Source organism: Syngnathus scovelli, chromosome 10 (genome assembly GCF_024217435.2).
Source record: "Syngnathus scovelli strain Florida chromosome 10, RoL_Ssco_1.2, whole genome shotgun sequence".
Classification (NCBI taxonomy): Eukaryota; Metazoa; Chordata; class Actinopteri; order Syngnathiformes; family Syngnathidae; genus Syngnathus; species Syngnathus scovelli.
Genome location: NC_090856.1, coordinates 5997415 through 6009444, shown reverse-complemented (window position 1 = coordinate 6009444; position 12030 = coordinate 5997415). Strand labels below are relative to the sequence as shown.

Here is a 12030-nt window from a genome sequence, read left to right as displayed (position 1 = left end):
GCGGTGATTCCACGCCGCGGCTTGTAATTTTTGTAAATAGAGCAGCGCATAGGCCGGGCCATAACACCCGCATTTGCACAGACGCACCTTTTTCCCCACGTCACGCGGGAGGAGGCGTGGGCAGGGAACAAGCCAGGCTCTCCTCCTTCCCGGCACCCTCTCGTCCTGTTCTCCCGCACGTCCGTGGGAGCTTCCCGAGTGTCGCCTCCCGTCAAGAAGCTGCCCTTGCCCGCCGTGGAATGAGTTTTCTCAAGTGGAGACGGAGTGTAAAGGGAAACGACAGCAGCAAGTGAGTCGACGGGGCGTGGGTGGGTGGGTGGTGTGGTGGGGGTCTCACTTTATAATGCGTTCCATGTTTTCGTGTATTTCTTCCACTTAAAAGTAATTTATTATGATAAATTATGTTATGACGTTGTGTTTATGGACTCGTAAACTCGTCGTGTCTGTTACGGGTGTCGCCTGCCAGCCTGTTGGACGACATTGCATCGCCTGACGTGGTCAACCAGGCTTGTCGGTTATCTACACAAGATTAATAAACACAACAGTATCACAATATCTTTTTTTTTTGTGATTTATGATTTTTAGTGGTTATTTATACAAGCCTGCGTTCAGGAAGTAAACGTGTCACTCAAGAAGAAATTCATCTCACTACTCAGCAGTCAAAATATTAGGCACACCAGTCTAAAGAGATCCTCCTAAAAGTGGCAAAAGTTCTCACACGACAGAAACCAGTATTAAAAAAAAGGAGAAGTACTGATTGTACTTAAAGTGAAAAGTAAATACATCAGCACCTCCTCCATACACTTCTGGTTTGACGATAAGGTTTCTCTTTTGCCACCCTACACCATAATCTAGACATATGAAGACGATGGGAGATTGTTTGTTGTTTTAAACAGCCATTATTTGCCAGAAAGTTTCTGCAGCTCCTTGATAATGTCACTGCCATTTTATCTCCATTTGACGATGGCTGTGAGTTCTGTCCATTACCTTGGAGATCCTTTTGTGACCTCACTACGAAACATGGCTTGGACTGTATGATGTTACAAAGATCAATAAGTAGACCCCCATTTAACATGAATGAGGTTAAGTGTGTCATTTATAAGAAGGTGTTCACGCAATTAAATGATCTCAGGGTTTTTTACTTCCTCTCCTAAAAAGATCAATAACACTCCGATTTGACATGAGATAAAGTGGGGAAAGTCAACACCATTTATTTGAATAACACCTGAATGTGGTAAGTGTTCAAATTCCTTCTTAAAATAGACAGCCGGTAAAAACCACAACAACACAATGGCTTTTTGTTAACTCGTCTTGACATTAATATGACAAAAGCATTGATTTATTCCCATGCTTGAAATGGCTTTTAATGTGTCAGCCTGGCCCATCGTCACATTCGTCCCCTCGCAGTCACGAGATCTATCAGATAAAAGTTTTTAACTCTTCACAGGAATGTCACAAAGGCACAAAACGTCCCTGATGGCCCGGACTCCTCTAACAGGTACCTTCAATTTCTTTTGGGCTTGACATTTTACCTAGAGGACAAACCCATTGGATTTAAGGATGTGTTCTCAAATAACAAAGTTATTGTTCTCCATTTTGCAATAGGCTGTCAGTCATAAACTCTCCAGCTTTGGATCCGATCATCAGGGACTTCAGGTTGGTGGGCGTTTATCGCTAACATTACAATCTCGAGCAGATTTGATTCATCAACAGTTTCCCAAAACACACAGGCATTTATTTCAGCAGAAACGTAAGGTTCCACCTTCGAAAGGTGTCCCACGATCATATTCCCCGAACAATTGTTGACTGCTCAGATGGATTTCCTCCCTTGAGATGATCTTCTTCCTCTGCTGTTGTTCATTTTTTAGGCTGCAGTTACACAACAACAAAGATGTCCCAGGACAAGCATGTCCTTCCAACGGGTAAGACCAGACAGTAGACTTAACTCCGTCGCTATGGCGACACATTCACAACAAAGTGACTGTGAATTACGGTGACTTGTGACACGTCGATGTCAGCAGAAGGTCGTCAGTATTCCCGTAGCTCCTCCCTGCTGTGTCAATAATGAAAGGCATGACGCAGTAATTGTTTTGTTTAATCGGGGTTTTTGCTAAGCTGTATAGCTTGACCTTTAGAAAGACTACGTTTTGCTTTCTTACGGTTATACTATGTACAGCGTATTCTCCGAATTCAAATAAGAGTGTTTAATAAGGAAATCGTTACCAAAATCAATGTGTAAAATACAGTAAATGAAAGATATCGGGTATCGGTATCAGTATCACACGATATCGCGACCTCGGTATTGGCTGCCTTCTTGTGGCCATGAGAATAAAGGAAAATAGCCATTAATTTGGTATTTTTTGAGCAAATTTGTTATATTGAGATAGACATGTTTTTAAAATTATCTTCCAATGTTTTTTGGGGGACATTTCATGTATCAAATGTACTGGTAGTATCACTTCCTGTGACTACACGTATTGGTATCGGTCTGAAAAAAAAAAAGATGTTGAACATCCCTAAGAAAAAGTATTTTAACCAACACACATTATCATGTGTTTCAAAGTTAAAGACATAACCTTGACTCATTCTACCATGTTAAGAAAATAGACTGGCCTTCAAGCAAGCAAATTCTATATATGCGTGTAGGTTGCAAAATTTTAAACGAATCGCTGGTTGACAGACGAACCGGAACAGATTGTGTTTGACCTTCTATGTCTCCACTGTATTGTAACTAAGCAGCAGTGGGAACTTGCTTTTGTTAGCACGTCTGCCTCAGCGTTATGCCGTTTCAACTCTCTCATTGTGAATGGGAGTGTAAATAGTTTTTATTGCAATTGGCTGGCAACCAGTCTGCTAAATTTCAAGTCACATGCAACCCTAATGAGAACTTGCGCCATTGATAATGACTGGATGTGTTAATTTTTTTTCCAAACAGGAAGTTGAAGAGTGTGTGGGTGTGTTTGACTGAAGCTAGCACAGATAGCATTTGTGTCCCCTTGTGTGATGTGTGATAGTCATCCCAATCTTATTATAAGCTTGCTGAGTGCTTCCTCCTCCCATCGCTCGTCCCCCCCCCCCCCCCCCCTCCTCATCCACCTCCAGCTCACTCGCCAGCAGTCTTGCTAGTCTTAGCGAAAGACACACCATCCGCTCATCCGCCTTAGTTTCCTCACACACATGAAAATGTCAGGAGAACAGCCACTGTCGAACGGGTAAGAGGCGTAAGATGGTTTAGTTTGCTTTGTTCCTTTTCTTCTATGCGTGTGCCGGAGCTTAGGCATGTGGACAAACTTGCTGGGATTGTTTTTTTCTAAGCTGCCTTGTCGCAGCGCGGAACACTTAATAGAGTCGTAGCGACAGCGGCAAGGCAGGGTCGATAACGGGATGCTATTAAGTGTGGAGACGTTGCGCAGAGGTGTGAGTGGTGTTGAAGCGCGCTTGCGTCATTGATAATTTGGAAATAAATATTAATATTAACCGTGATGGCTTGAAATGATCAAATCGGCTTTAGGTCAGCATTGTCCTTGTACTTTCTCGCAATGCAGTAAGAGGATGACGTGTTCTTCCAGATGTTGGCCGTCTTAATTATTACTTGTCGTCTTGTTAGTGCCACTTGGTTTGCTTTTTTTATATTTGTAATTATTTAAGCCTTATTTGTAGTGTTTTTCTGACAGCTTATCAAACATCAACTTCAGAAATCACATCTTTGTTATCATCTTGTGCACCCGCTTAATATCTTGGAAACTCCTTGTTTAAATTGCTCCATGGAGTGTTTGCCTCTTAGGCTCGGGGCAAATATTTATTATGGATGATGCGTCAGCACAGCCTGTGTGACAAATCAGAGGGCAAAAAGATGGTTGGTCCCAACTCATCTTTCCTCAAGCAGTGACAAGTACAAAAGATTTGTTGGGGGTAAAACACTAAAAAGAATATAAAAACTAGAAGAATGAAGTCATAGATAAAAAATAATGTACAAATAGCACAACTTAAAATATTTTAACTCTTCGCAATCGAAAGCCCGGTTAATTTCATAAATCTTGTATTCATTGAATTCATATTAAGATGTTGAACATTTAGTTGTTTTATCATTTTGACATGTATTCAATTTTTTATCTTTTTTTTAAAAAAATTTTTTGCGACAATGCCTTCCTTCATCTACAGTCATTGTCCAACCTTTTTGTCCAAAATGCATTTAGCCAGCACATGACTCCTGTAATTACCATACTTATCAAATCATTAAGCGGTCCCTCTTACGTGTGTGTGTGTGTGTGTGTGTGTATGCGTGTGAATTACCCTGTGTCTCTTAATAGATAGGAACGTAAAGTGAATGCTGTTTATTAGTCATGGCTATTACACAGATTAGTTGTTTGTGCCGGCTGTGCTTTTTCTATTCTTCTCCTCGTGGTCCGATATGACAATTCTTGAGTGAGATAGTTAACCCTGACTGGAGTGTTTTCTACTTTCCTTAAATTCTGGACAATTTTCCAAGCTCATGTGATCAGTACGGTTGTTTGGAGGAGGAAAAAAAAAAAAACACACAAAGCTGTGGTTTGTGGCTCCAGAGCAAAAAGTCCTAACATGCAAGCACATATATCGGAAGAACATTTGGGATTTTTTTTTTTTTTTGCTTTCAAAAAGTAATTATTTATATTAGCCGCGTATTCGCTTGAGTAATGTGAGGCGACAGCTTGGTGAATCACCACTTCTCCATGTTTTCTTTTGTTTGTCCAGGTGTTCAACGTCGGACCTGTCGCTGCTTCTGGCGGACTGCATGGCCGCCCTGGATTTGTTCCTCCAAAATGACTTTGAGGAGGCACAGGCTCGCTTGAGACCCAGGTATGAGCTCACACTGCAGCACAGTTGAACTGCAACAGCAGCTTTTTTCGGCACACGTGACAAGCCACATGCTCCACAGCACGTGTTCTTCGCCGAGGAAGAACACATCCTTTATTCGTCCCCAATGGGGAAATTCAATTAATCGTCCATGCCGCACACACACTAATGCACAAACAGATGCAGATGTCACAATTCCGACACATTAACTGCGGAGGTCGGGGTTCTATTCTTTCCTCAGGGGCACCATTCCAGACATTTTAGACAATCCGTCTTGCAATTCTAATTCTTGTCATTATTTGTTTGACCTTCAGTTGATTTAGATCGGACTTTGTTTTTTGGAGCTGTCGTCAATAACACCTGTTGCGTCCAGATCTGGTAACCAACACCGTGTTATTAAGTTACTTCTTTGTTGACTACTTCTCTCCTCAGTCATCAGAGCCTTTGTGATAGTCTTACCTTTATCCAACCCCGATACTCTAATCTGCTGATTTTCTTCTACTTAGCGCTGGTTTGACTGAGTTTACTGTGGTGAAATGTTTTGAGTGATGTAATGAACTTAAATCCTCAAACCAGATTTAATTACACGGTCTCATCTTTGATCTCTTTCAAGGCTAGGTCAGAAAGGAATTAATTATTCTGATACGTTGTGAAAAATACCGTGAAAGGAATCGAAGCCTTATTATGTACATTATATAAGCTGATGACATCATCACTGGTTTAGCGCTTTTATTTAACATTTAAGTGAAGTTCAGCCGCAAGTGGCCGCACGCTTATATTTTTAGCTTTAAGACATGCTGAGAACTTGTTTGATGTAGCTACGTCTCGTGTAAAGCGTCAGTCAGCCTTGAAGAAGCGCTGCTGTGAAATGTTTGGAATTCCCTTTTCTTACCAGCAGAGCAACTCGTCTCACAGCTCCTTCTTAAAAACTTCCTTGGTAGCCCTATTAGTAATTCCTGTCTGTCTTCTGTGGGTGTCACAATAAGAAGGTGCCAGCTCACTAATCTTCTTCTCAGAGTTCTTCTAAATTTGAATTGAAGCAATTCAAGTCATGTTAGTCCTGGCATGTTGTTATGTTTCCCTTTGTACTGAGATGATTCTTGTTTCCTTTGTTACGTTTGACCTTGTTATTGAGATATATGACAGGTTAATACCAGTATTTGTATATTTTGACAGGAGACAACAAATATATGGGACTGAATTATAGTCAAGAGGCGTGACAACAATTTCTTCAGCACGGTCTTTGGAATTAATGATAGCAGATGTAGCTTATCCAAAACATGTCTATGCAAGTTTTGGGGCGGCGAGAAACAACTGCACAGATTTCTGTAGCTCAATGTTTGTCTTTAAATCAGTTTGTGTTTACATGACATTGTCCTTAGGTTAAGTTATTTTCACCGTAATCATCATTTGTTAATGGTTTACAACTGGAACAACAAGTAGAACTACGATGACGTCGAGCACTCCTCGGTTTTTGTTTCCTAGGTGTGACGTGACAGGCTAGCAGCCGCATGTATAAATAGATGTCCAAGTTTTTGTGTGTTTGTGTTGGGGGTGTGGCGCTAAACAATCTCACACATGCCCACACATCAGACTAAAGGCTTGAAAATTCCCTTCATCTTTTGATTCCATGTCGCAAACACGACACTGGTCATTCCCTTTCATTTTACTTCCACAGAATCAAAGACAGCATGTATCATGCCCTGACCTACGCCACCTTCCTAGAAATGCAAGCCATGATGACCTTTGAACCCCAACACATCATGGAGGCAGGAAATACCATGAAAGAGGCCCAGGCTGTTTGCCAGCGGTGAGACGTGGCCCGTATTTGAGTATTTACGTAGAGTTCATTGGCAAAAAAATTGAGTTGCATTATTCAAAATTTTTATGACCTCTGTGACCTCTATGGTCATTAATCATAGGACGATTTATGAGCCTTTGATTCATGCTGCAGAGAATAATTTTTTTGACCAGATAAGGACAAAGGTGCATGGCAGAAAACTGATGACTGTATATTTGCTTTCCTCTTCAGACATCGCAAGAAGTCAAGCTTCTCCAAGGGCTATACTGAAGGTGTGTCCGTATGTGTGCGCCCGTGTGTGAGAGAGAGAACAAGAACGAGAGCGTGCACGCGCGAGAGAGCGACTAAAACACGTTGTCACCACAGACGAGATTCACGCTGAAGTCTGCTATGCTGAATGCCTCCTGCAGAGGGCAGCATTGACCTTCCTTCAGGTCAGTAAAGAGACTTCCTTCAGCTGTACCATCACTGATGGCCCATAATGTTGCGTCATCCTCAGGATGAAAATATGATCAGTTTCATCAAAGGAGGAATCAAAGTGAGGAATAGCTACCAGACATACAAGTGAGCGCCTAGATCTTTTTTGTCACTCTGTGAAAAAGTCATTTTCTTCACAAATTTCCTTCCCTGCCTCATCTTAACCTCAGAGAGCTCCACAAAGTGCTCGAGTCCGCCGCCTACTGTCACGGCAACAATCACGCTCATTTTGAGGGCGGAGTCAAATTGGGAGTTGGCGCCTTTAATATGGTAAGAGGTTTAAAAATGTTTCCAATGTAGCCAAACTGGATAAACACTGGCGATTTCCAACACCGCAACAATATGAGCTCTTCATTTTCTTTGCTTCTCTTCTTCGTGCAGATGATCTCCATGTTGCCCACACGGATGCTCAAGCTGCTGGAGTTTGTAGGCTTCTCGGGTAATAAGGTGAGTTCCCGTGACATGCGTCAAAAGATTTCAAGATGCACAAGGTGTACTTTGGCACTTTGAAATAAAATGTCGAATCATTATTAATAACTCTAAATCAATCAATTCAGAAGTAATTGTGCTTCTCAATTGCGTGCAGGAGTTTGGTCTCCAGCAGCTTCAGGAGGGCTGTACGGGAAGCACATTCAGGTCATTCTTATGTAACATGCTGCTGCTCTGCTATCACACCTTCATGAGCTTTATACTAGGCAAGTAAACGCACACAAACATGTGGAACCAAATATTTTTTTTTTTTAATTCATTTTTTAGCTTTGCACCATTATGTGACCTGCAGGCACTGGAGAAGGAGATGTAGAAGACGCCGAAAAACTGCTGCAGCCGTATCTCAAGAAATACCCTAAGGTGTGCGAGCTGTGTGTGCTTTTTCAGTCTTGCGTTCTCTCCTGTGTCATATTGAGTTGTTTATGTCGCAGGGATCCATCTTCTTGTTCTTCGCTGGTCGAATCGAGGAGATCAAAGGCAATCTGGATGCTGTAAGTGAAATAGTTAGCAATTGATGAATAACTAGTTTTCTAATCAGAGACTAGTAAAAACTGGAACTTTAAACACAAAGCACATTGACGTACGTGTCTCTCTCAGGCTATCAAGCGGTTTGAGGAGTGCTGCGAGGCTCAGCAGCAGTGGAAGCAGTTCCATCACATGTGCTACTGGGAGCTGATGTGGTGCTTCACATATCAGCGGCATTGGAAGATGGCCTACTTCTACGCCGACCTGCTCAGTAAGGAGAATTCCTGGTCCAAGGTAGGCTGTCTGCATGAAACATAAAAAGTAGAAATGCCAGCATTGCTGAGGAAGCACCTGGACTTTCTCTTTTGCTTCCTTTTTGTTGTCTAAAAGGGAGGTTGCAGTAGTAACCATTCTTTTCATTCCTCAGGCAACCTATGTGTATATGAAAGCGGCCTACCTCAGCATGCTGACGGAGGAAGATTGTCTAACCTTCGGGGAGACTGCCGTCACTCTATTCAGGTCGTCAATGCGTTTTTTTATTACATTCCTCTCAAACAAAGTAAAAACTGCACTCAAGTGTGATCGCTATAAAATGCTGCCATCATAATGTCTTTATCAGGGTTTATTTATTTATGATCTTAACTTGATAGTATATGAAAATTCGATTGTTTTAAATGTTGAAATGTTTGAAGACGACCTCGAAAAAATATTTGCATATTAAATCATAAGGGAAAAATCATAATTATAACATTGAGTTCTACTATGTTTGATATTTAATTAATGATATTAAATTAAATATGATGTATATTGCAGGCAGGTTCAAGGGCTAAGACAGAAAATTGCCGGCAAGTCTTTACCCACGGAGAAGTTTGCCATCAGGAAAGCTCGTCGCTACCTCACAGAAAACCCCGTTCCTCTTCCTGTCCCCCCTCTGGTCAGTGCTGCTTCCATGCATACTTCAAATAAAATAGTAGCACACCCAATGCATGCTTATTAGAACATCTGAACTTGATTTGGGGTTAATCAAATGCACTTTAAATTATGGCAGTTGTGTACTGACTCCCACTGGAACATAAATTTGAATGTGATTTATTAATTTTGAACACAGCCATTGGGGTGTGTAAACTTTTTATATTCCCTCTAAATATAATGAAGTGATTTTTTTTTTCTCCTGATCACACAAGTATGCATGTTAGGTGGAACTGCCTATTTGTGACTTGTTTCATTTCTCATCCAGGAGATGATGTACATTTGGAACGGCTATACAATCATCGGCAAGCACAAAGAGCTGACTGAAAACATGCTGAAGACGCTGGACGAGGCGCAGGCACAACTCGAAAGCATGCAAAGTATGAAGGATCGTCAACCAGATAATAAAAGGATGAATCCGCAGTTTTATGTGTTTGGGATTCCATTAGAAAAAAAATTGGACGTTCCTTCTCAGTGTTGTCATCATTTTGGTCCATCAGGGTCCGAGTTCTCATTTGACGACCAGTGTCTGCTGAGCTTGCTGAAGGGCCTGTGTCTCAAGCACCTGGGGCATCACGATGAAGCCGAACACTACTTTACTCTCGTCCTCTGCAAGTAAGCATTATACATATGTCTCGTTGATGATGCTCTATGATTCACACCCATCTCTTCTGCAGTGAGACCCAGATCAAGTACGACCACTACCTAGTTCCCAATGCCTTGCTAGAGCACAGCTTGTTATGTCTGGAACAAGGCCGGAATGATGAAGCTGTAAAACTACTAGAAGCAGCAAAGTAAGTGACAGTAAACCTTTATATGTTTCAGTAAGTCACTGCTTAAATATTTATTATTTAGTCATAGTTATCATACATTTGCATTTTTATATATATTTAGTCCGCCCATAGGGTTGAAGAAAATTTAAAAAAGTGCTTTGCTGCATTCTTGTGGCAAAAGGTAATTTAGAAAAAAGCCTTTTGAGCTTACTTGCAATTTTTCCATAGTGTGATCTGCTAACTAAACATTGTTTTTGTCCAGGCAAAATTACAAAAACTACTCCATGGAATCTCGGACTCAATTCCGGATTCAAGCCGCCCTGCACAAAGCCAAGGGTGCGAGACAAAATGGAGTCTACGTGCCCTCAACCCCATAAGAGTGAGAATGAGCTGAGATTCTGCATCTGTATTCTCCCACTCGGCATTCGCTGGCCCCGGCACGGGGTTGGAACTGTCTTCTTCTTCAGGAGGGTTTGGGGGAAAAGCAATGGGTGATTTTTTTTTTTTTTTTTTTGTCTTTTTACTGATGACGTGCCCATGTGGTACTGATGGCCATCATCAAGCGTGTGACACATGCACTGCCTGACCTTCACTTCCTCAATCATCTGGAAGCCAAGGCAAGTCTCGGCATGTGCCTCAAATAACAATGAACCAAATTAGAAAAGCTTTTATTTATTTATTTTTGATTGTGTTAAAATGGCCGCTGCTACTACTACTACCACTACAAAAAAAAATGTTGGTCTACGCAGGGTTGAGGTGGTGGTCTTAATAAAACATGAGGTGCATCTTAAAAAAAAAATCTGTAATTTTGGTAAAAAATACTGCAACTTGTTTATTATATAGATTCATTACATACAATAATATATTTCATGATTTTTAAATTATTAGGGGCAGTCACTGCAGCGAATTAAGGAAAGTATATGTTTTATGAGTCTATATAATTGGTTTCATTTTTTAATTGACCTGCTGAATTGAACTTGACAATGTTTAAATTTATGTAGATGCACCTGTAGTTTAGGACTAAAGCTACCATTTAGACATTAGTTGAATAAAGTTAAGGGGTCATCCATAAAACACTCGGCCTTATTAAAATAATTCATGCCTTATGTGCTAACAGTTGAGTTAGCATTTAGCCAACCTGTCCTTAAAATATGTGTAAAATAATCAGTTCTGTCTCCACAATCCACAGTAGACTTTTTTATACTGTCAATGGCGTCTCTTTACTGAACTTGTCCTGTTGTAAAAGGACAGTTGACTATGTGTCTTTTAGAAAAGCCACACTCCTCTTCTTCTGTCCCCCACATCAGTGGGATAGACTCCAGCAGCACTCGAGTTTGAACAAACAGGCCATTCACTCGGAGCAGTGAGGGGACCACGTGTTTGTCCGCCTCTTGCATCTTTAGCGAAGAAAGGACAAGCGCGACAGTGTAAACCTCAACCTGCTGCTGCCCTTCAGCCATGCTTGATGACAACCTCCTCTTGAGGGGGTTGAATTGTATTTAGCACTGGTGTCCAACTGTACTTATGGATCTGAACAAATACAGTATATCATAGTGAAAGGGGAGAAATCGTGTAAATATTGAATGACCTAATGGGCAGGGTCCCAGTACCTGTTGAACACTGTGAAGCTCAAGATGGAGTTTCATGTGAGAACCTCTCATTGTATTCATTTTTAGAGGGAGTTTTGGTGATGGTGATGAGTAACTTCATTCTCACATGTCAAAGTCTGCTTTATTGTTTTAATATCCCAATCACCATTTTGGTTTCATTTTCAAATTTTCGTATTGTATTATGTTGCATTTCCCTTTCAATTTCCACCTGGACATTTTTAACATGAAACTTTGTGGCATTGTGATGTTTGCATTTAGCAAATGAGAATGGCAAGGCTACCACTGAGCATTCCTAGCTGTATATAGTGATTTTTTTGTTATTGTAATTTAAAATGGAATCAAGAGAACAATCTTGTTTTCAGTCTTTTTTTCCCCCAAAAAAATCATCCATAGTGAGGCTGATAACATACTTTTGCATATGTTTTCGAATATTAAATAACATTCGGCCTCTGGCACCCCCTAGCCCCGGCGTAGCGCCATCCCTTGATAATTGCTTTATTTTGTTGGCGCCAGTCTGTACATATGTACTGTTTTTAAAAGGATGTGACATAAATTATTGACCCGGAGCTTTGCGGACTCCTAAATATCTGTTTCATGCTATCGGTTGTGTGGT

The 12030-nt window shown here is 41.1% G+C and overlaps 1 protein-coding gene across 2 annotated transcripts; it reads left to right on the top strand.

Moving 5' to 3' along the window:
* Positions 1 to 113: 113 nt before the first annotated feature.
* ttc39a (tetratricopeptide repeat domain 39A) lies at positions 114 to 12001 on the top strand. Of its 2 annotated transcripts, XM_049725872.2 has the most exons (21): positions 114 to 289; positions 1448 to 1498; positions 1606 to 1656; positions 1869 to 1922; positions 4732 to 4836; positions 6512 to 6643; positions 6866 to 6906; positions 7001 to 7068; positions 7134 to 7198; positions 7282 to 7381; positions 7493 to 7558; positions 7698 to 7806; positions 7893 to 7960; positions 8032 to 8091; positions 8198 to 8359; positions 8493 to 8584; positions 8879 to 8999; positions 9303 to 9414; positions 9535 to 9649; positions 9712 to 9828; positions 10070 to 12001. In XM_049725872.2, the coding sequence occupies exons 1-21, from the start codon at positions 240 to 242 to the stop codon at positions 10182 to 10184; spliced, it is 1854 nt and encodes a 617-aa protein (XP_049581829.1). In that variant the 5' UTR covers positions 114 to 239; the 3' UTR covers positions 10185 to 12001. The 2 variants fall into 2 exon arrangements, with proteins under 2 accessions (XP_049581829.1, XP_049581840.1); XM_049725883.2 differs by lacking the exons at positions 114 to 289; positions 1448 to 1498; positions 1606 to 1656; positions 1869 to 1922 and adding an exon at positions 3060 to 3212.
* Positions 12002 to 12030: the final 29 nt, after the last annotated feature.

Bases quoted from the DNA above. Each gene is read 5' to 3' on its own strand.
- ttc39a (XM_049725872.2), top strand. From the start codon at position 240: ATGAGTTTTCTCAAGTGGAGACGGAGTGTAAAGGGAAACGACAGCAGC. The intron at 7,807-7,892 runs GCAAGTAAACGC...TGTGACCTGCAG, and splicing joins CTTCATGAGCTTTATACTAG to GCACTGGAGAAGGAGATGTA. The intron at 9,829-10,069 runs GTAAGTGACAGT...GTTTTTGTCCAG, and splicing joins AAACTACTAGAAGCAGCAAA to GCAAAATTACAAAAACTACT.